The sequence below is a fragment of the Plectropomus leopardus genome, chromosome 2 (genome assembly GCF_008729295.1).
Source record: "Plectropomus leopardus isolate mb chromosome 2, YSFRI_Pleo_2.0, whole genome shotgun sequence".
Lineage (NCBI taxonomy): Eukaryota > Metazoa > Chordata > Actinopteri > Perciformes > Serranidae > Plectropomus > Plectropomus leopardus.
The window spans coordinates 5,589,048-5,612,727 of NC_056464.1; the positions used below are offsets into that span (position 1 = coordinate 5,589,048).

Consider the following 23,680-nt stretch of genomic DNA (forward strand, 5'->3'; position numbering starts at 1 on the left):
CCCGCGACAAAGTCAAGAGACATCAAAGTCTCAGTGCCTGTCAGTGTGTCACTGTCACCGACCTGTTCTTTGAGCTCTGTCAGCTGGCCCGACAGGTTGGACACCAGTTTCATGGTGGACTCCAGTTTCTCCTGCAGGTTCCTGATCTCATTCTGCTCCCCGTCTGCGTCGCTGCTGACCAGCGACATGGCCCGCATCCGTGGGAACCAGTCCAAATTGTGCTCCTGATAAAACACAAATCTGACAGTTTATGGCATGTAACACCAGCATGATGAAAATGACACAACATTCTGTAGCGTGCTTTATCAAATCTGATTTTGCAAGTTTCTAAATTTCTAATCATCACCCCAATCCTGGCGTTTCTCCATCAGCTTCCTGTTTGTTTTAGAACTGATTTTAAGATTTTACTGATCACTTTTCAAGCTTGTCTGGGTCTGGCCCCAAGCTACATAACAAAAATGTTGACCTCATATTATTCAGTTGGCAGCCGTAGATCCTCAGGTGGGGCCCTTCTGGCCCTTTCAAAGTCGAGGCTTAAAACTAAAGGTGACTGTGCTTTTACCTTCAGGGCCCCTCAACTTTTTTTTTTTTTTATGAACTTGCTCTCATGGGATGTCAACTATTTTTTATTTTATTTATGTTTAAGTAGCTCTTACTGCTTTTGTTGTTTTGGTCTTTTTATATGTATTAATTTATATTGATGTTTTGCATCCTGCATCTTGCATTTTTTGTCCTCTCATTTAATAATAATAATAATAATAATAATAATAATAATAATAATAATAATATTAATTATTATTATTTATTATTATTATTATTATTATTATTATTTGTAAAACACCTATCTAAACAAAATCAGATAGGTGCTTTACAACGTGCATAGGAATAAGACAAAGAAATATAGTTACAATAAATAAAACAATGTTATGAGCTAAGGTAAGTGTGCACTGAAACACAACAAAAGGAAACGAAACACAATTTACATATCACAAATCTACAAGCAAAATCAGTCAGTAAAAGGAAAAGCTTTCCTTTAAAATGATACTTTTAGCAATTACTTAAAAACAGGCAATGTGTTAGCAAGCCTTACCCCCCTTAAGCAGAACTTTATCTTAACTCTACCCCAGGCTTGTCTCGCCCGTGTTCATTGGGACTGGCTTTCTGTTGTTATATTTTGCCCTGTGAGAATTCCGTTTCTGCTTTTCCTTTGTTTGTCAAAGCACTTTGTAAACTCTGTTTTTAAAAGTTCCATATCAATAAAGTTCTATTTGGTAAAATAATGTAGAGATACATTTGGTGAATTTTAATTTTGCAAATAAACTGGTCTCATTTCTAAATTTTAGTGTAGTTAAAAAAGGCTTCACACATTGTCAGTTTAGCCCTGTAGGCCCTGATCTGTGTCTTTGGCTGTGTGCAGTGATTTGAAGCGCTCTCTAAAAGCAGAATCAAACTAAACATGAGGGACTTTCCATGATTCAATCACATGGGATATGAGGGCATGCTTGAAATCACCAACAGGCAGTTCACTTGTTGGTGATACGTTTCCATCACGTCTAGTCTTACCATACACACAACAAAACTTACGAAAAGCTGTAAACTAAGATGGAGAAAGAAACTTCCCCATTTCATTATACGTGCCTCACATGCAGCTCTGAGATCGACTCGCAGCTCTTGAACACTCCTGTGAGCCACTGGCACTGAGCTGAGGTGTCAGTTTTGTGTGTAATGAGGGTTTTTTTTAAAGCGTGCAGTGGTGAGTTCAATTTGTTTAACTTAAGAGTACATTTTTGAAATATTTGCTGTGGTGGTGATTTCCACTGATAAGAAGTTATCTTCTGGCACAAATAACACCTCTGATGAGCGCAATTGGCACCTTGAAGCAACCAAGAAATGGCCAGATTAAATGTGTAGATTTTATCAGTTCTTTGATAACTCAGAAATATCTGCTGAAAAGTCATAATGGAAAAAAAACCTTTAAACTACCAGCAAATTCTGACTGAAGGTTGAGGTGTTAAAGTGTGGCATCCTGTGGGTACAAATAGTTTGAATTTTGCAGATGGCGTAAACTAATTCTAATTGTAAAGAACAGACAGGGAGTTTCACATTGCAGGAGCTGCAGAAATATTCAAAGAGACTTAATTATTGGTCAGAATTTGAATGCACGTGTTTTATATGTGATGAAAAAATGATGCAAAAACAAAAGAAGTTAAAATCTTTAAGATTTTCATGAAATCACACCCGGTTTTTGGTGCTCTATTTTGGAAAACATACTTTTCAGCAATAAACATAAAGTTTAAAGTTTTTACATGAAGTAATTATATCTCTACATAGTAGTTTTCAATGTTAGTGGCAGAGTCCGCCACCCCTGCACTGGATTCAACTTTCCACTACACATTCAAGAGATTCAAAATAAACAAAGCTTACATGTAGTCTGCAGGGTCTCTACATGTAAAGTTTAGGACTTTTAAAGACCACACTTTGAATGATATTTAAGACAAAACTTGCAATGGAAATACACACCAAAAGTGAAAACATACTCTTTTCATTGATGTCCATTCCAAATGAACTGTAAGTTAATAATGAAACTGATGATATTCTGTGCTCACCACACAGGAAAAATAGACTAAAGAGCAGGTCGGCTCACAAGGTCTTAGTTCAACAATGCAGACTCATTGTGTGATTTAAATGTATAGAGGGGAGAAAATAAGAGCATTATGTGCACAAAAATGCTGTGTCAGAGTTTGTTCCCCTGTCAACTACAGTTTCCCTCTGGTTAAAATGATGTTTCCTGTAGAGCTAACAGCATAAATTCTAGGGTGACATAGCTGAAAACATTTCAAATACATAAAATCTGAATTTAAGACAATTCAGTTATTTGAAGGCCTTTATTAGTTAATGTTTATTTGAGAGACTTTCAAACTTTTTTGGGAGCCACAGCCACCCTGTGTCATCATACCTTGATATCTGCCTCACTGTTGTATCAGAGCTGCGCCAAGTTACAGCTGATGTGAACCCAACTTTTTTTTTTTTTTTTTTTTTTTTACTGCTGCTGAACATAAAAATCATTCAACTGATGAAACACAGGGTGGGTGTTATTTTGATGCAGCCACAGGAAACCCAATACATTAGTCACAGAGGTTAGCATAACCTTTTATCAAAAAAGCTCCTCAACAACTGTTTGCTGCCCCCAGAATTCTGGGACCTGTAGTATTATACCGCACTTTCCAAAACCACCAATAATCACGAGTGTGCCAAAATCAACCAGCAATAAAATCTCAAGGATAATAACAAGGATAATAAATTGCTCTTTTTACATTGGAAAATGAAATTAATTGCTGATTTAATAATCACTATTTGCTACATTTAAAGAGATCAGTATAAATATTACACAAATACAGCGGTACAAGTCTTCAGAGTAATATTAAAGTAGTATTTCACCTACAGTAATTATTCTGCAAAGTGTTAAATGTCCCAAACATGTATCCTGTAACCCTCTACAGTCTGTTAACCCTTTGGAATCTGGAGTGACATCACTTTTTTTATGTTTCTTTCAGACACCTGTCACAAGTCATCTCTGAGCCCTAAGCAAATTGGTGCAATTCCTTTAATAAACATTGAAGAAATTTTATTTATATTAAATTATTTATGGAAAAAAAATCTAGGGAAAAATGTCTAGGGAAAAACAAAAACCAAAAAAGTCATCATGATTTCCTGTAAAATTGTGTTATAGAATTGTTACATTTTTTTTTAAAACTTGATTTATTTTTTCATTTGTTTTCTTTCTGTTTTTTTTTTAAAGTGAAATTTGAGGTAATTTTCTTGTACTTTTTAATACATTTTTTTGTAAATTTTGGAGGTCATTTCTTCATTTGTTGCTCATTGCCTTCTTCCCATGTTTTTAAAGAAATCAAGCCAGTTTGCCCTGATTTCAAAGGGTTACAGTAGTTTTTAGAAAGAGAAGGCATTAATTATGCATTACTTTGTTTTTTAATGACCCCTTAATTTTCAACTGCTTAATTCTACTCTGCTTTATTCTAATTTCTACTTTGAAAAAAAATCAGGGAGACAGGAGCTTGAAAAATAAATCCGCCCTTACCTTAACAGCTCTTGCTGCAAATATTTTTAAACTAGGTTTGCGGTCTTTTCTATTAATCAAACTAGTACGAAATTATATATATATTTTAAAAAAAGCATTTTATATACAGTTTTAATTATCCACATATGTATGCAAAAACAGCATGGACATTAACCCAGCAGCTACCTCAGAGGTTGTTGAGTTCAAACAGAGCTTTAGAGCCACTTCGGCTGCATTCTTTCACACTTCTATCTCCTCCGTCACTTGACCACCACATGCCATTGTTATTATGTGCTGTCTGAACCCGCCTCCAAATAAGCCACAGTCATGGGAACGCACGGTTGTTCACAACATAAACACACATCCCATACCATGTCCCTGTCATGTGTCCCCAACCATCAGTCCTAATGCAGCATGAATGAAAGCGAGGATGTTGTGTAGCCGCTGAGGTCACTAGCTAGGAACAGCGCTGCGCAGTGCAAGAACTGCTCTGGAAAAGTCCCGTTGGTTTCAGTGGTTGATTTTGCAGGCGTAGGGGTGAGTGAGGTGGCTGTCAGAACCACAAACCAGTCCTGGGTCAGACGGCAGCCCGATGGGGAATCACACAACACTAAGATAATGAGCAGCGCACAGTCATTGTGAGAGGAGGAGAGGACTGCTGCCAGCAAGTTCCACTTCCTGAATGCTAAGAGACAGATGCTGTGTTTACCTACTTCACCTGCCCCCCCAAAACACATACACTATATCTGATCGCAGCTCAGACTTTTGTCAATATGCTTACTATTTGTTAAATTGCTTCCTACTGTTAATATGCTTACTATTTTTGAAATTAAACATTAAACATTACATTTTAAACCTGAGCAAATTGGCTTAATTTCTTTCAAAAACATGGGAGGAAGGCAATGAGCAACTTGTGAAGAAATTGCCCAAAAGTAGTAAAAAAACAAAATGATGTGATGAAAGATTGCTTCAGAAATAATAATTCTGTCACATAATTTTAAATACATAATTCTGAGTATAGTTAAAAGGACATATTCCCCTACCTTTTCTTTCTTTTTTTCTCTTAAAAAAAATTGTTCACACTGCCAATTAAATTCTTGTGAAAGGCATCTCAACCCAGCACAAGAAAACTGATTTCAATCCAGGTTTAAAGGGTCAAGTGAGAATGTAACGTTTCAAATATTGTGCTTTAATTCATTTAACAAGACTGCATTTTAGAGAAGAAATAGTCAAAAGTATTTCTCACACTCAGCTCTTCTCATATGCTGTTAAACAAATATGAACTCAACATGACAGAGATCATTTCCCCATTTTCAGATCCGGCCTGCCGGCCAAAGTTGCACGTGTGTTTGTTTGACGCCAGCAGCCCGGCTCTCTTTCCATCCACAGTGTTTACAGATTAAAGCACTTCCAGTAAACTGAGAGGTGCAGCCGTGACTTCGGGCTCGACATCACGCTCGTTCAATGGAAATGACGGAAGTACATTTTTCATTATTAAAACCGCATGGCCGTGAGAGAGAAACAGGATGCTGTGTGGTTAAAACAGCAACAGAAAACGTCACAGTCATGCCACAAGACACCTGATGAGCTGACAGCCCACTCACTCAACAAATATGCAAATAAATGCCAAAAAAACAACAAAAATCACACACACACACACACACACATACACACATACCAAACAGAAAAAGACAGATATGGTATCAGCATATTTTGCTACACTCGATGTTTTGAATGTTTGTTGCTGCCATGTTGTAAACTGGCACACAGAGCTGGGACATCCTGTAGTTTTGAACGCAATGAGAATGAGGGCAGTGAGTGTGAGCCAAGCATCATCTTTTTACACCTTAGATGTGACACTTCATTCAGACCCTCCACTACTGACGTCAGTCCCAGTCATTGTTAGAGTGATGTGACTTTTACACCCCCTTCTGTCCTGTTACTTCTTCCACGGTACAGCAGCACCAAATACATTGAAACATGGTGTGCAAGACACGGTGCAGACTGAAGGAATGCGGCCTGCAAATCATGTTCCATAACTAGTGTGGCAAAAATCTGTAATAAACTTCCTGAGATACAGCAGTACAATCTAACAACAAAAAAATCAATATGTACATATAACTAATAATAAATAAATTATTTGAACACAATTTGGTCCAACTACAGCAATTAACTCTCCAAGTATAATACTACTACTACTACTAAATGCGACAAATAGTGTGGGTCGAACATGTAAAAATATTACCGCATGCAGGATTTCTGGACTTTAAGCCAACATGGACCATTAAAAGTTGAAAGCTGTGAGGGATCAGTTTCTGACTGCATTAAAAATAACAGGTTCTATGATGATTGGATAGATACCCATTCATTTACACACCACACAATATAAGAAGCAAGCATCTTGTCAGCTCCTCTTAAAATTGCTAATGGAGTGCCTTAAGGTTTAGTATTGGGGCCCCTGTTTTTTTGTATTTACTTCAATAGCCTCTGCCATAATGTAGGTGATGCATGTGCTCTCAGCTTCAACTAGCTTTCAATGCTGACCAACAATTCATTTTTAATCTGAAGCCTGTCCTTAATGCTGGTAAGCAATTGCATATTATTCATAAAATCCGAGGAGAGGTTTTCTAATCTCCCTACCATTGTTACACATCAGAACAAGAGCACAGAGTGTTTTATCATATAAATACCTGGGCATTGTGACTGATGGTTGTCTTTCTTTTAAGCCACATATGGAAGCACTTGTGGAAATACTGAATACTGAAACTTGCCTTTTTTTTCCAGAAACAGGGACTAATTTTCTTTCTTGGCCAAAAAAGACTAATCTCCGCTACATTCTTGACTGTGCTTAACTATGGGGATGTATTATCTACGAATGCACACTCCCAGTGTCTGCATGCTCTGGACTCTGCAGCATGCTGCAGTGAGATTCATTACCAACTGTATACTCCTTACTCATCACTGTATCCTGTATGCTTCGGTTGGGTGTCTCGCTTTAAAATTTCGTTGACTTTTTAAGTGCCATTCTTTACTTACAAAGCTATTCTTGTCCCACTTCCAGCATATTTTTACAGCTCAATATAGTTGGAATCTTCTGCAGAGGGATTTAAAGTTGCACTCATTGGTTCCTCAAGGCTGTTTCAAAGCACTGTTGAGTGAACTATGTATGCCATCATCAATATGCCAATGCCAAATTGTAGCAATTTTATTTTGTGTTCTTAAAGTTCTTTATATTATTTGATTTGGAGTCACATTTTTTACTTTGTTTTTTTGTCATGTTGTCTAGCTATAATTTATGTTGCTGCCTGTCTAGTCTAGAACTCTCTTGAAAAGGTTAGAGTAGAGTAGTGAAAAGGAAAGAGTTTTTTCTAATTGAATAAAGTAAAAAAAAGAGATTATTTTTATTTATTTATTTATTTATTTTACATCCAATTCACATCCAAGCCATGCTCTTTGGTAATGCCATAACACCCTATTGTCGAGAACATTTTGGGGACATGCTTAACAGCTTAAAAAATATCAGTGGAGTTTGGTGATGTTTGATTAAACTGTCAATGAATCATGGTGCCAAAAAATGCACTTGTTTGCAACTGGTGGCATCCCCCATTGAGCAATTTCAAAATACTTTTACACACTGAGTTCAACATTATAATGAAACATTTCCTGTAAATGTCCAATGACAGAACAACCAATTTCTTAATAATAGTTTAATTTGTATTATGCTACACCATTCTTCTTCTTTTTTTTATTTTTAATTTTTTTTCATTTGTTAATTTGAATGAAAATTTCAGGGTACATTTATAACACACACTGAGCTGGACATGTGTGTCCAAAATCAAGGCAATTGGATGTATGGTGTGACTGGCGTAGAATTTCCAGAATTGGATTTTTAAGCCTTATGAAATTTTCCATCCATCAGGATTAAAGCCTTAAATATATAAGTTCAATGAGAAGAATATACAACAAAACTATAGAATCAAAAGTGCAAAATGTGAGGATGAAGTCAATCACAAATTCTATTTCTTAATTAGATTGGCAATAAGTGCTGGAAACATCGGTTCTGATAGACAACAACGTAAGTATATTAAGCATTTTCATTCAAAACGGCAAAATACATAAATCTGCTATGAATTACTGTGATTTTTTCCCCTTTCCAGTACTACCTTTTATTTTAATGGCACAAAGAAAATTGTTAAAATTTTTGCTAAGCCTTCACACCTAATTCATCTTAAATTCAGTTGTATTTTTGCAAGTTTTATAACATTTATGATAACATAAATTTCTGCTATCACTATTAAATAAAACCAAAAATTGATCTTAGAAAATAAAAATATTTGAAGAAAACTCAGACAAAAAGAGACCCTGCAACAAACACATGTATGTGAAGCTAAGAAGTAATGTTAAGGATGACTGGGTCAGCTGACGGGTCATCGGGGTCTTTTGCACCATGTGTGTCTCCTCTGCCCCTTAAACCTGCTGGTCAGAATGCAGCCTTAACAAACTCATTTTGGCTCAGTGGGGTGTAAGGTTAATCGGAGAGAGGATGGGGGTTAATCCCAAATCAGGTGGTTCCTCACAAGACTGAGTGTAGCAGATCAAGGCAAAAGGCAGCCAAGTATGCCGAATAGTATCTAATGAGAAACTGTGTCAGAAACTGACAGCAGCGCAAGTGCGTCAGTAAAGCAACCACTTCAGAAGAAGGGGCTTTCCTCTGGCAGTTAAAAAAAACTTTCTAATCGCTCACAGGCTACGAGTATGATGCAACAATCAAAACAATCAATCAATTTTCCCTCTAGTTTTTATGTTTTCAAATAAAATATTTCCAAAGAGTTCTTCTGATTGAATCAGTTGAGACATAAATGCCGGATTGGGTGCGTGCATTCGTATCCGTTGCTCTCATTCCGTATTTGTAAAGTTTAAAACAAATTCTTATTAGTTAAGGTTTTAACAATTTCAACACAAGATAATATAATCTTTGCAAAAAAAAAATAACCAACAAATAAAACTTCTCTCATTGTAATACAGATATCACTTTAAAAATATATTTTTAATTTATTCATTTATACTACAGTATACAAGAGATAAGGCAACAAATATTCATAAAGTTTCGACAGTTCAATAACTATTGACTTGTTTTATTGCATTTCATTTGTATTGTATTGTATTTTTTAAAGGAGTTATTCTCATTCTGCTGCTTAACAAAAACCATGAAGCTACGTTGTGCTCTGCCTATCATGAGGTTATATGCAGGGTGAGACCTGTGTGTGTTTAATGATTAAAGCGAGGCATGGCTGCTTCGGGGGATTAACACATTTTATGCCATTGGCAGACTCTGTCTGAATGTTAATTCTCTATTCACAAAGCTGACAGATGTGATAATACTTTGGAAGGATTCAAGGTCACGGAGGCAGGGGTTACATAATGCAGTCCTGGGACTCTGAGACAGAGGAGGTAAAAAAAAAAAGAAAAAAGAAAATTCTGCCCACCATTGCTAGTGCAGAGAAACAAAAAGGCTGCAGTAATCAACTTTGTTCAAACCCATATCAACATGGTTGCTGAAGTCAAAGCGCCTACAGTGTTGTAATGGAGTTAAGGTTAACCTACGTAAAGACCACAACAGTAGCTGAAAGAGCGCTGAACAGCACTCCTGCATCTGCAATCACTAAAGTACATGAATTGTTATACTGCAGCAAACAAGGTGGGACAGAGCTTGAAAAACGGAGATTCAAATAATAAGTCGGAGATCTCTCAGTTGAGTAAGATTGCTTGAAATCGAGTAGTCATTTTTTTGGTGGTTTTTTTTTTTCAGACTTACCACTTAAGTCAGTTTTTTTTTTTCTACAGCTTAACAGTTTGCCGTGCAGTATAGCCTACTTCTGATAACATTTTGGTCCCCTGATTTTGCTACAGAGTGAGTGCTCTTGACTTTCACATTTTTCTTCGGGAACTGTGGACATGCAGGCAGCGGCACAGAGGAAGAGAGACTGCACTGTAAGGCTCCACAATTATCAGACATTATCTTCTCTCTTCTGCTTAGAAGTGGTGAATTTACAGCTCACAGCAACTTAATATGATGCTGTCTCTTTGTTTGATAATTAGTGTCGGCATAAATGTTGCACATTTACGACCTGCTTGTTAGATCGTTTACTATATTAAATATAGTCACTGTCACACTGAATGTCCCGTTGAGCCCTGCTCAAAATTAAAAACCTTATAAGGGAGAAAAAAAAGAATTGTTGGATATTAGTATTTAACAATGGAATCCTGTCAACTGACATAATTCTGCGTCCGGGGAAGCCCTATTATTTTGAAAGTAGGGGAGCTTGAAATTAAGGATTTTTGCATGGCATGTATGGTTAATTTGTTCCGTGCATAACCCCATAATAATAATAATAATAATTGTTGGTGTAAAGGTTTTGATTGAGTGTATAACTTTTGTTTTTTCGTTATCAGCATTTTGTTGAGTTTTTAAATTGTACATGAGGTACTAACATTTAAAAAGTTAAAAAGTGTGACGTCATCCCTTACCCTGATCATTTCGGCCACATAGCTCTCGGGCCCTGTGTACTCTGTGGAATCCTTGACCTTCACCAGGACGATGAAGAACAAGTAGTGCCACATGTTGTGCTCAACCTTGATGTGTTCCTCAAAGGTAACCGTCTTGTTGTCAAACTTGTCTCTCTCCAAACCTGAAAAAAGACAAAAATACAACCCAAAAAGCACCACCCCACACACACACACACACACACACACACACACACACACACACACACACACACACACACACACACACACCCCTCTAAATAAACACAGTGCTGTCATTTCTTTGGAAGAGTGAAGAAATACACTTTGTGTGGAAACATGACATCATCATTCTTGTGACCGCAATGAGAACGACTGAAAAAAAACCAAAAAGGAAATTGGGTCACGAGGGAGTGGACAGACAAAACGGGTCAGGGGAAATGTGCTAAAAATGGTTAATGTAATCCAGTTACATTCTAACAGTTTGCAAAAGAGGAATAACCCTTAATAGTGTTGCTCAACACAAAGTGGTCAGAGTGACCAATGACGGTTCAGATGAAATGCCAATAAGTGACTGTTTGATGACGGATGAGGTCGTCTGAGTGTACAGTCTAACATGGTCAAGACCCAAATGGCAACAGGAAGAAACACTCCTCCTCCACAGCAGCACCTGCCATGACTAACTATTCATTCTGGGAAGAGGAGGCGTTTTGTTGTTTATATTACCCAGAAAAACAGCCCCCATTTTGCACAGAGGCCTGATGCGAAGCTGCAACACAGCAGTCACATGCTCCTACAGCACAAGAGCAGGCTCGAAGCAGACCACTTGTTTGATTTATCTTGATTTCATCATCATGTGCAAACCTCGGCGTTCACACCTGCTGATCGCACTGAAAGACTAGTGCTACACAGCGTCATGACAAGTATCGATTGCGGCTTCGCCTCGAATGGAACTTCAGGGCATTTCCGCCTTTTTAGATTCTAAGAAGGGAGTACGACTACTTTACAGTTATGATTGGAAAAAGATGTGTCAAAGGTCTTGAGTCACAAATGTTGACAAACCATAGTGACTGTCTTTTACTGCTGAGTTGGCAGAGTGCCTTAAATGGTAATTAAAAAAATGACTATGACAGCAAATAGACAGTCTCACAAAAAAATAATTTGAGCTCATTTTACAATGTCACCATGCAGAACATCGAAAATCTTAATTTATTTCCTCACCACAAATAAAACATGTTGTCTTCAGGATTTCCTCTTTCTTCTGCTTCTCACTCCTCAGGTCGGCAAATGTATCGATGATGACACCAAAGATGAGGTTGAGTACTATAATGATGACCATGAAGAAGAAGAGCAGGTCATAGATCACCCTGGCTGCAAAAAGGGGCTCCTGTTGAAGTCAAACAAGGGAAAAGGTAAAAGAAGAATAAGAAATATTAGCTGGTGTCACAGTGGGAATATGAGCCCACTTTAGAAATTAAAAAAGTAGGTTTACTAGCTTGTATTTTGCAACAGTCAAAACCACTGTACTAAGGGCTGTACTTAGGGTGGGCGTGTAGCCGAATTTTATTTTCAACTTAAATTTTGGCTTTTCATGATTATGAAACAAGATGATCAAGATAAAATGATTATCGAGACACGCTGTTTCACAATGATGCTCCTGTTTTGTGTCACAAATCCAGCACACCCCATTTCTTTCCAGTGGTGCTTAGTGTTGCCAACTTGGTGCCTTTTTCACCACAAGTGACTTTATTTCTAAATATACCCGCTGTGGGTGGCAGTTGTGTCTGCTCTGTATAAACCAGTGCAAGCTGCAGTTCAGGATTTTATTAACATGTAAGAGTCTTATGATGGAGAATTACATGACATCACTAACCTGTTACTTTTTCTTTTTATGGAAAAATGCCAGTATATTACCGTTACAGTAGGAATTATGGCCAATGAGCCACCCATAGCTAAATTAAATTAAAAGTTCAAGATAATTCACTGTTTAAAAAAATAATGATAGATGTTTTCTTTTTTAGTTCATTATATGCAATTTGTTTCTGAAGTCAATGAGTAATCTCAATATTGACTATTGATTTTTGATATAATCAAGCATTTTTAATAAGAACCATCACAAAGTGTGTGAAGGAGCAGTACCACAGGTGTTTCCTTCCTGCTGCTGTCAGACTGTATAATCAGCACTGCTTCCAGTAGATCACACTCACTCCAACTGGACTTATACAAAAAGTGCAATTTTTCACAAATGCAATTATCTTCATGTGCAATTGGTGTACATATTTTCATATATATATATTTTTTTCTACACCGTTTTTGTCAGTACATTGTAATTTTATTTTATTTTATGTTACTGTTTTTGCACCTTGTTTATTTTAATCATACTAGGCACCTTGCTTTTTTTTTATTATCTAACACTTAAATATTTTTATATTTGTAATTATTTTTTACTATTGTATTGTTCTGTCACTGCTTATACTGTACCTCATAGCTGCTGTAACATTATGAATTTCCCCAGTGTGGGACTAATAAAGGATTATCTTATCTTCCAACATATTATTGATATTCCAACAAGGCTGCATGTTGACTAAATTCAGAAAATAATAAAATATTATGTTATCAACTGGCTCATAGAAAGGGACATACATTTACATGATGATGTCATTTCAGGGGAGTTGAGGGACATCCACTCAATAAATATTGAATTAGTAATAACAGTTATATTTATTACTAATATGTGTTCAAGAACGTAGCTTCATGTATAATGACACTGATTTCTTGAGTAATTTTGAAAACTGAGAATAGATTCTGAGAAACTAAGATTCTAAATCTAACATGTGAGCTGTGAGACATAAAGTTTAATTGTTTAAATATTCCAGATGTCACATTTGATTTTAAACTACACGGGGGGAAAAACTACTTATGGAAACATGGAGCAAATTAATATTTGATTGGAATGACTCAATGCCCTCTTTTCATACAGGGTTCTATGTACATGACCAATCCTGCTGTGACAAACATGACCTGAAACTAGTGAAATCAGTACAAAGAATTCACATGAATGTTAAGCTAACTGAGGTTTACATAAGCATGCATGAGTCATGGCCTCATTCTATGGGTCAAGCTGCAGATTTAACACATGTTGTGGTGGTTGCGTACAGGCTTGTCTTCATCCTCGATAAGTACCATTAATGCTTTTTTCTGGCATGTTTGAAGTTATGAAAGTCCACTAGGTAACCTCTTTGACCAACCAGCAGAGCAAGTCTTTCTCCCACAGAGAGCCTCGTTAGACTTTTTGAAATAAGAGTTAATGAAATAAAATCTTGTCCTCTTTAAAATGTTTACTTTTGAAGATCTAATATCGTTTCCCTTCATTCACTTTAATTTAACTAAATTCAAATCTAATCTTTGTGTGTGGTTAGGGGACTGTGTCAGCATGTGATGCACTTTGTTATCAGAGTGGAAAGATATCGAGTTCAACGAGATCAAAAAGACTGCAGACAGAAAGTTGTGGGCTAAAGTGGAAAAAAGGTATCTTTCTTGAAATTTATTTATACCGTCTTTTAATCTCATCATCTAAACTGGTCTTGGGTATGATCTCTTTATGTTCCTGTGTTTGTACCTCTTTGGATGGCTTGCGCAGGACGTCCCCAACACCTCCTCCACTTCTGAGGCCGTGACTCAATACCGTGACAATGCACATGAGCAGGGAGTCACACGTTCGCTCTTTGTCCTCTATCACCACCGCTGACGGCTGGATGACAATGGAAGCTACGGAGAAACAAGAGAACTGTCATTTCTTGTATAATCTGCAGGCAAATGTGCTGTCTGCTCTGTTGTCTACATTATTTCTACCATAAATGATGCCTTTATACCAAAATTCATAAGTAACACAAGGCCACTAAGATCACAGCTGTGGTAAAAATATACCTATACTTCAGATCCAATATCGACAAACACTATATGTGACTGGCACTTTCATTTTTAGTCACACTAAGCCGGAAACACTGGGGGAAAGATGAGATTCTTAGCTTTTTATTGAAATGTGTAATGTTTTTATACCCCAAATAAAAAAACTAAAAAGCTTCTCAAGCTTCTAAATTGCATTTAACATTTGTATTTTATGCTACGAGATTTATATTCTGAAAGCCAAGACTTTATTTATTTTAATCAAACAAACCCCCAAAAATCCTTTGTCTATAAAGGTTGGGACATCAGACTGCCACAACGTGCCACAAATGGCATTTAAACCCTCATACTCTATCATCAGCCCCATCGGGGGGTTGGTGGTGAGGACAAAACATCTCTAAGAATTTCCTCAACTATCCACACAAAAACAAGTCACTAGACGACCATAATTAGATTAGCCTGGTGGTGATGGTTAAAGAAGCCTGGACTAGGTCACACCAGTGAGAGGATTCAACATGGTTGGCTGATCGATTTTAAGGTGGTGCATGTTTTCGTCTTTGACTGGGGGCTTTCCCATCAAGGTCAGCAAGTTTGCGCGAACTCTTTGTTTGCGACATCACCGAGTGCACTCATTGACCTGCTTGTACCTGATGGTAATTAATCCATGACCTTTTCAAACCATTGGCCTCCACAACAGGTCTTAGACACTGGCCCCCTGAGATGAACAATGAGTTTAAAGCCCTGGTGTTTCACCCAGCTCCCAGAGAGCCCCCAGTTTGCCTGAAAATTTAATTCCATGACCACCCGGCCAGCCAGACTTACAGCTCAGTGGGACGAATCTCCTCCGGCTGAGTCGGTCATCTGCGAAGACGTAAAGACCTTCCATATTCACACATACGCACAAGCCTGCACTCACACACTTGGGAATCTCTTGAGAGACATGGTGTGCACAAACACGTGGGTTCAAACTTAAAAGAACCCTTTGACCCTAAAGTAAAGTCTCTCACACACACACACACACACACACACACACACACACACACACACACACACACAAAAACACATGCAGTATCGTTTCACCTACCATCCATTACAGCCTCTGTTGAACAATTCTCCCCATTCTCTTTTTGGCACACTCCACCAGAGAAGAACTCTCCCACCATACTGGCTCCATGCTCTGCTCAATTGGGAAAACAAAACATTATGCAGCTTCATATTGACATAATCTATATGCACAGATGGTGCTAAAAGCAAGATAAATATGGTCATAAAGTAAATACATGCATATTAAACTGGACATGCATGTCCTTAGCTTCACTTTGACTGTATGTGTTTTCTCACACAACCAGTGAGTGTGTGTTTGTGCTGCAGAAAAACATTTCATGTTTCAGTCTTGACTGTCTGGATCAGGGAGGGCAAGTTATTTTCGTTCCTGGTGAGGGAGAGAGAAAAAAAATCTGTATTTTAGCGTTACCTAGTGTTTTGTTTGGTATCCTGTCGACAGCCAAAATGAAATCGTCTTTGAAGAAGATGTAGCCCACAATGGAGAAGAGGTAGACAAGGATAAGAGCCAGCACGGCTGTCAGAACAATGGAGCGGCCGTTGCGGGTCACACTCTTTATGACATTCAGCAAGGTCTCTTCTCGGTAAACCAGATCAAAGAGCTGTGAAGAGGAAGGATTCAAAGATGTGTGTACATTATCAGTCTGTGTAAAATGTACTAAAAAAGAGAGAGCATGTGGGCTAATAAAGACCACAGTGTACAAAGGACACTGTTTCTATATAACTGCCTTTATTTGAATCACCCTGCCAACATCTCAATGTTAAATTATATTTTTGTCACACGTTTCTGCATGTTGTATTTATTTCTATTCAGACTAGACATTGATGTTGGTATACCACTACCTAGTAAGTAAGGGCTGGGGGATATGGCCTACAAATGATACTGCAATATTTTAGGTTACATCACAATACAGGATATATATCTTGATATTTTCAAAGCACTGATATGACAAAATAAAAAAATAAAATACTTACTGTATATAATAAAGTTAAATAAAATACTTATATTATAAAGTTAAATAAAATACTGTTACAACAAAGTTAAATAAAGTACTGTAACAATAAAGTACTGTTTCAACAAAGTTAAAAGGTAGTGAAGTTAAATTAAGTACCATTATAGTAAAGGTAAGTAAAATACTGCTACATTGTTAAACTATGAGTGGGGCACAACTTAGAGAAGAATTTCCCTCACACTGTCTAACTTGCAAAAATCCTTATTTTAATTCAATATTTTAATGAATTGTACCATTAAAATAATGATTTTTGTAAGTTAGACAGTGTGGGGAGAATTCTTTGAGTTGTGTTCTGCTTGCCCCTCTCCTACACACCTTTTAGAAAATAGATGTGAACGTTTTTGCTTTGTTTTAAACTATAAGCAAGAAAGTTCTCCAGTTCATATATAAATATATTGTCAAGTCGCATGCTGTCTGATGTATCATGTGTGAATCTTTTTTTTAAAATTTTTTTTCTGTCTGAGAGAGGATGAGAGCCATAGGAGAATGTGAGAAAGCTTAACTGCCAAACCTAGTCTCATGCTGGTGGCTTAGAAAAATGACAAGGACAAGGACAATATATAGTCATTTTAAACATCCTGCCTGGCATAAGCCTTGGTATATCAAGTATAATCATCATATCCCCCCACCCCTATGATAAGATGTCTATGTCCATGAGTTTGCATACGCATGATAAAGATTGTATGTGGTGTGTGTTTACGTACTAGCAGGCTGTAAAAGAAGACATGAACGAAGACCCCCAGGCTGCAGATAATCAGGTAGAGCAGGTGGTACAGGAACTCCACGTCCATGATCATGGCTATGTAGCCACGCGTGAAGGTTCCACGGTTCCCGACAAAGCTCGTCAGGAAGATCACCTTATTACATAACTGGAGAACAATGGACATGTAAAGACAGCAGTCATGTCGGGATTGTGCACAGAATATTCAATCTGAGAAGGGAAGGTTTGCATAGCAGTATTAGTATCTTTGGGTAGGATTTGGCTTATTGTTCCGACCACTAAAAATAAAGTGGATGTGGGTAGTGTTGGAACCTCCTGGGCTCATGATGCATCAACACCTAACAGCCATGAGTGACATGTCTATTAGCAGCTGTGATCCTGCCTCAACTGTTAAACCTGTGTGTCTCCATGACCACTCGAATGTGAAATCTGGTTGAATGCTTGATGTTACGCTAAAGTACTGGGAGTCGCTATGTTCTTGCACTGTGTACACTCCAGTCCTGAATCAATGAGTGTAATGTTTAGTTTATGTTCGGCATGTGACTGTGCCGTTTGCCGAGACCAATTCCAGTCAACTATCTACTGGGCAATAAAGCAAATCTAAATGTGATGCTGCACATGAGTTTGGGACAAATGCCCATTTTTTCTGATAGACACTTACATTGAAACCCCCCAGCAGGAGCAACGTGGGCTCCAGGCCAACAGAGAAGATCAGGCGCAGGATGGTGGAAGCAATGAGCGCCCGGATACCATGAGGCTGAGGCAAGACGATGACAATAGCCAGAGAAACCAGCATGGCCATCCAAAGCAGGGCAGACAGATGGGGCTCCAGGGTACCTAAAGATAAAGGAGGACACACATTATAGAGTATGACCCTTTTCATTCAATCATTAATAATATAGCCAATACAGCTGTTCTCTTTTTCAGCATGGCAATACGAGTCTAATGTTGCTGTTACACAGGGTTGAGACATGTCACTCATCTGCAGTGGCACAACACACTTAAACGTGGCTTTAAGTACAGAAAAAAATCCAAAAAACTAAGAAGTTGTTCGTGTTTTTTTATCTAAAAATGCACCACAACACTTCACATCACTTCCTGGTAGACAACTGGCAACTCATTTCAATTGCGGAGGTATGCATAATCACCAACATTATTTCTGTTGTCATTTCCAGCTTTAACTGTAACATTTAAAGATATGCAATTAAAAACTGTGGTTTGACCAATGTGACGTCTTTGCTGTGCTTATTTTATGTATTGCAATACTTTGGAAGCGTCTTTGCTACCCTAAATCCACTGGCACAAAAGCTAGACAATGTACTGCTGTGCAAGGAGAAACAGAAAAAAAAGAAAAGCCACCTAAAAATAACTAACCGTTATATCTGGAATATTTTCACTGCTATTCCTCACACAATGGCTGATTGAGGCAGCAGAAGACCAGCAACTCCTGTGTTCTGCAAAGTACAATTACCGTTTTGTCAATAACGTTTGGTGGCTTTGAGATAAGGGCTTTAGGAAAGGGCTGTCTGACAGTATGTTAAAGCAGTGAAAATATTGTAAATACAGCATACTCTTAAACTGACTTTTTTTTCTTTCCGTGACTCAGCATTTTCTCAACACGGTTTCATTTTATGTTTGCGACGCCAGGGTTTTTCTACCCAAACGTTATTATAAACAAACAAATTGCAATTTGGTCTATTAGTATTTTCTCGGCACATTTAGAAAGAACTGTGACATCGATATGTTTACACAGTTTTATAGTCGCAGTTTAAGAATGCTGAGCATGCATGTTTTTTTCAGGAAGGCCTTCTTTCATATTTACTTTACATATTTTCCTCCTAGCACAATACTTTTTTTCAGGGAGGACAAGATGCTTATTTTTAAGTTCTCACTCTTTTCTCCAAATATGAGACCACAAGAATAAAAAACAACCTGCAACGACACATTTGTGTCATCGCATGAAATCATGAAGTAGAAGCAAAAAAAGACCAAACTGAATCTGACTTAATTACTGTTTCTGAGGACTCTGTGTGTTCCAAATATCCCAGTGGTTTCATTCATGAACACAATAGTTTGGGGGTTGTATAAGCAGGGTTCTTTGCTTATTATTATGGTTATGTGTTCCACATCAATCAAAGTTTTATCATGAGCTCACCAGAAACTTGCTCTGTATGAACTTAATTCCTCTGTGAACACACAAATTGCATATATCAAATTGGAAAAGGTCAGTGAGGTTCTTTTTTTTTCCACTGAGACACCTAGTATGACACTCTGTACAGCTCCCTCCATCCACACCCTGCTGAGGCCTCCTTCTTCTCGCCTCCCCGTGTACAGATCACATGACAGGTACTTGTTACATAACCCCCGGTTGGCTAAAAATACACTTGGCTCCAGCTAAATTCATCGGGGATGGTCCTGGGCACTGCATCGCAACATGCCGCCTGGGCACTCGGACTTGGCAGCCAACCCAGACACAGCAGCTTGGACGTCACACACCTACAGTCTAGGACCATTCATCTCTCTCTGTTGCTTAATCTGCAGCTAGCAGATAAAAAGACTGACCTTTACACTAAACCATTTAAACTTTGGCCAAATACCTTTTCTTATTTTTACCATTGTACCTTGTTTTTTTCCCCCTCCAAAACAGTTACAATAGGTAAAATGGTTGAAATCTTCCCCTTTGGTATGGGACAACCCCTCAAGACCTTTCTGTGTCATTGGTTGTGGCCAATGGTGTTTACGTAAGCAGCTGCAACTAGGGCAATAAGTGTATTATCACAATGATGTTTTCCATTTATCTGGGCGAGAAGGGCACTCATTTACAACTTAAGTTTCATACTATTAATAAATCAAACAAGTTGTTAAATTGAAAAAATAAAATAAAATAACATTTCATTATGAACATGGAAATATGTCAAATATGTGACTGTGATGCGCAAATCAGCAATAACAATATAGCAACCTAGCTAGCTACTGAAACTTCAGTATACTACGAGCGATTTTTTTGTTATTCCTGTTAAAAAGAAAAGGACAAATATACATTCAAACCACATTAAACTAGAATAATTGTCTCATTATTGTAGTTTTTAAATCTTTACTAATAAGGAAAATGCACTTCTGTTGCTTGTGCAGCCATCTTACAGATACTTTCTCATAACGGTTTGGAGTGTGCCTCTTAAAAACCCCGTTTTAAGGGTCACGTAATCCTAACTCTTCACCCTACTCCTCTATCTCAACAAGAATCGGGATACCTGAACCCTAAATGTGAATGCACCAAATAGAGCGGGAGGGGCAAGAAGTGTATTGGCATAGAGAAGCCCAGGAATGAGTCCTTAAAACTCAGATATCTGTTAGCATTTCAGCACCTCAGGTTCCCTTGTCTCAAAGTCAGTGGGTTTTTTGAATGGGTTTTTGGTTAGATGCCTGACTTAAAGCATCTAGGTCAAGCTTAAGAGACTTTCAGGTTTTGATCTACGTGTAAATATGTCAGTAAATATACCACTGAGAACGTCATCAAGCCAAAGTGTGACGAACATGGCTTTAGAGCCCTGTAGCGGTGGCAACCCAACAGTGACACGACCATGTTGTTGTTCTTTGATAGCAAAACATTAGCTTTTTACTTTTGTGGATTATATCTAGGCTCCAAAACTCCTGAAAGTGGTATTCATTCGTGAAAATGATCTTACTGAGCAAAACATGTAAGTATCATGAAGGTTTCTTGACAACACGCATTAGCTTCTGGGTATGCCTACAGAAAAACTTCATCCCTGGGACACTCTATTGAGCCTTCATAAGGTAGATTGATAGATTGAGATTTTACTTTACATAACTGAGTTTCTCTTATTGTTGGCAACTTTCTGAGCTATAGCAGTTACATCTGCACAGTGCCTGTGACAGGGTGAAGGCTCTGACACTTTGACTACTACTGGTTAAGGGTTATCTGACTTCATCTAAAGACACATCTGATTTGTACCACAGCATTATTCTACAGGTGTAGCAACCTGCACTTCAGTACATCTGACCACTACTGGTAAAATGTCCGAGCCACAGCTTCTCTTCAAACAAACCACCCAGAGGAAGCACCGTCTGACAGACATTAACAGGTGACATCTGAGCTCATGTGAATCCAGGACAAGGTGCAAGTATGCATACGTGTAGACATTAGATATTCACCATTGAGCAAGTTAACCTGCTGAGACTTTTTTTCATTTCACTTGATAACTGTTGTCAGTTTGCAGCAGACACTGGAATGTCCTGGAGCAAACTACTGAGCTCCCAGAAGACCTTTGACACTGGAAACCACATGAAGTTTTGAGAGCTAAGCTAACAACCTCTTTTTTTTTGGTCTTTTCTAAACCGCTGTGAGGAAGTTCAAAACAAAAGCGACCTCGCCGTTTGACCCCAGACAGAACAATTGCAAGTTTATGTGAATCACAATGTGCGTCTTCTCTCTGCTACTCTGCACTGGAACAATGCAGGCCTTAACGGCTGCTGCTTTTCACATCTCCACAAATACTGCCCTCAAGGAGAACTGAGAAAAAAAGGGAAGGAGTAAGGGACAGCAAAACAAACAGAAAAATGAAACGTCATGTAAAAACAAGCTTTAGTCTGTCACTCAATCTTTTGGTTTGTGAAAAACATTCTGCCATGCTGGAATTGGTATCATTTTGACGCATCCCTCTGAATAACTGTCTGATTGATCTCTTAAGTAATCAGCCGCACCTTGTGACCCTACACAAGACCAGACTTTCCTAAACTAAATCTGGACATTTAGGCCACATGACAGAGCCTGACTGATCAGGGGTTAATGTGGTGTGGGCCACAAGGTCAAATATGTAGATCCCACAAAAGGAAGATAATTACCTCTGGGTTTTTTGTAATTCCTGCTTAACTGTCTTTTTTTAAACAAAAAATTCTGTTTGTTTTCAATGTCCACACTCAAAGCCTTTGCATACAAAGTCTGTATTTTTGGTCCAAAATTGTCCTTCAAAGTAAAACCAACCGCACACAGCGTCGGAAACTTTCTTAGGTCATTTCAGTATACGGAACAGGTGCAACTTTCTGCTTTGTTTCACATCTATGACCACGAAGCAGTGAAAAAAAAAAAAAAAAAATTGGGTGTGGGACACATAACTTTACATCCGCAACAAGAGAGAGGAATGAGGCAGAAATGGACGAGGGCACACAAGAAACAGAAGTGGAAATATATATAAGCTCTGTCCTTCTTGAAATCTTCCACAACAAAAAAGAGAAGGTAACGTCAGTCTTTCAATAAATGCACAACAGCAGTTATGATAGCTACAACAGGGTGCAATTTAATAGCTGCATGGTATCACTTCATAACTTAGGTACTAAATGTCAGACATGGGTTGAGAGTGGCAACAGTCTAGGGAGGTAACATGCAAGGCTGCAAATTCTTTTTTCCTTTTTGCCCTGTATTGTGAATTTTTGCAATGAACAGAATGATAAAATCCATTGGACTCAGTGTGCAAGCTTTCTGCGCAGAACTATTTTTATCCCATGGCAGAGTTTTAAAAAGCATAGAAAAAATACAAACTTGGTGCACTTCAATGCCTTCAGTGGTTTTTTTTTAATCTTTTTTTTTTTGGTCTGTTCTTTGTTTAGAGATCTATTGCTTGTCTATTTGTGACTTAACTACGTATCACTGTGGTGTCTCACTGTTTTCAGTTCTGAAAAATAAAAAGTTTTATTTATATTTATATTTCAGTGTGGTTGAAAAGCCTGTAATAAAATCAAAATTTAACACACATTTGAGAGCTGATATTCTAACCAATTAAATTTATTATAGATTAGGAAACATCTTGGGTCCATGTTTACTTTCTGTCAGGAATTGCAACTTACAAAAACAGCAAATATGACAGAGGGAGAGGGATGGGACACCGAAATACTGAAGTTAAGCAGTTTCATTAAGCTGTATTTATATTTGTATATATTATGTTATTACAAAAGGCTGTTCAGTAAATGTCAGTCCTGTGGTTTTGGTTCTCTATTTTATCTCAGAGACATGTCTTATTTGGCGAAAATAAGGATGTGCGTCTATTAGAAGTCTGGTCTGGCATCCAAGCGGTGGCAACTTTGAAATGCTTGTATCATGACACTGACCTATTCTCCTGCACAAATGCAACAGGAAAAAAACTTGAATGTACTGCGATGATAAGGCACAGCTGACCCACCCACCCAAACACACATTTTTCGTCATTTTTCGTACATGTAGTGCTACTTTACATTTTTTTGGTGTGAGTTGCCAAGTGTTGTAGCTATTGGCCATAAAGCTGTCAGCCTTCTCTCCTTCCCTCCAAAATAATGGAACTAGATGACAGTCAGCTTTTGATGCTCGAAGCATAAAATGAAAAAATAAAA

At 37.9% G+C, this 23,680-nt stretch overlaps 1 protein-coding gene across 3 annotated transcripts in view; it reads right to left on the minus strand.

Annotated features, from left to right (window-relative positions):
• The window catches only part of itpr1b (inositol 1,4,5-trisphosphate receptor, type 1b), a 123,792-nt gene that overhangs the window by 4,667 nt on the left and 95,445 nt on the right, over positions 1-23,680 (minus strand). For all 3 annotated transcript variants that reach the window (XM_042499025.1, XM_042499016.1, XM_042499007.1), the window contains 8 exons: positions 17,961-18,136; positions 17,283-17,447; positions 15,978-16,167; positions 15,588-15,680; positions 14,217-14,365; positions 11,819-11,984; positions 10,604-10,764; positions 63-224 (listed from right to left, as the gene is read on the minus strand). In XM_042499025.1, coding sequence (XP_042354959.1) covers positions 63-224; positions 10,604-10,764; positions 11,819-11,984; positions 14,217-14,365; positions 15,588-15,680; positions 15,978-16,167; positions 17,283-17,447; positions 17,961-18,136 — 1,262 coding nt within the window. The remainder of the gene's footprint in view (positions 1-62; positions 225-10,603; positions 10,765-11,818; positions 11,985-14,216; positions 14,366-15,587; positions 15,681-15,977; positions 16,168-17,282; positions 17,448-17,960; positions 18,137-23,680) is intronic.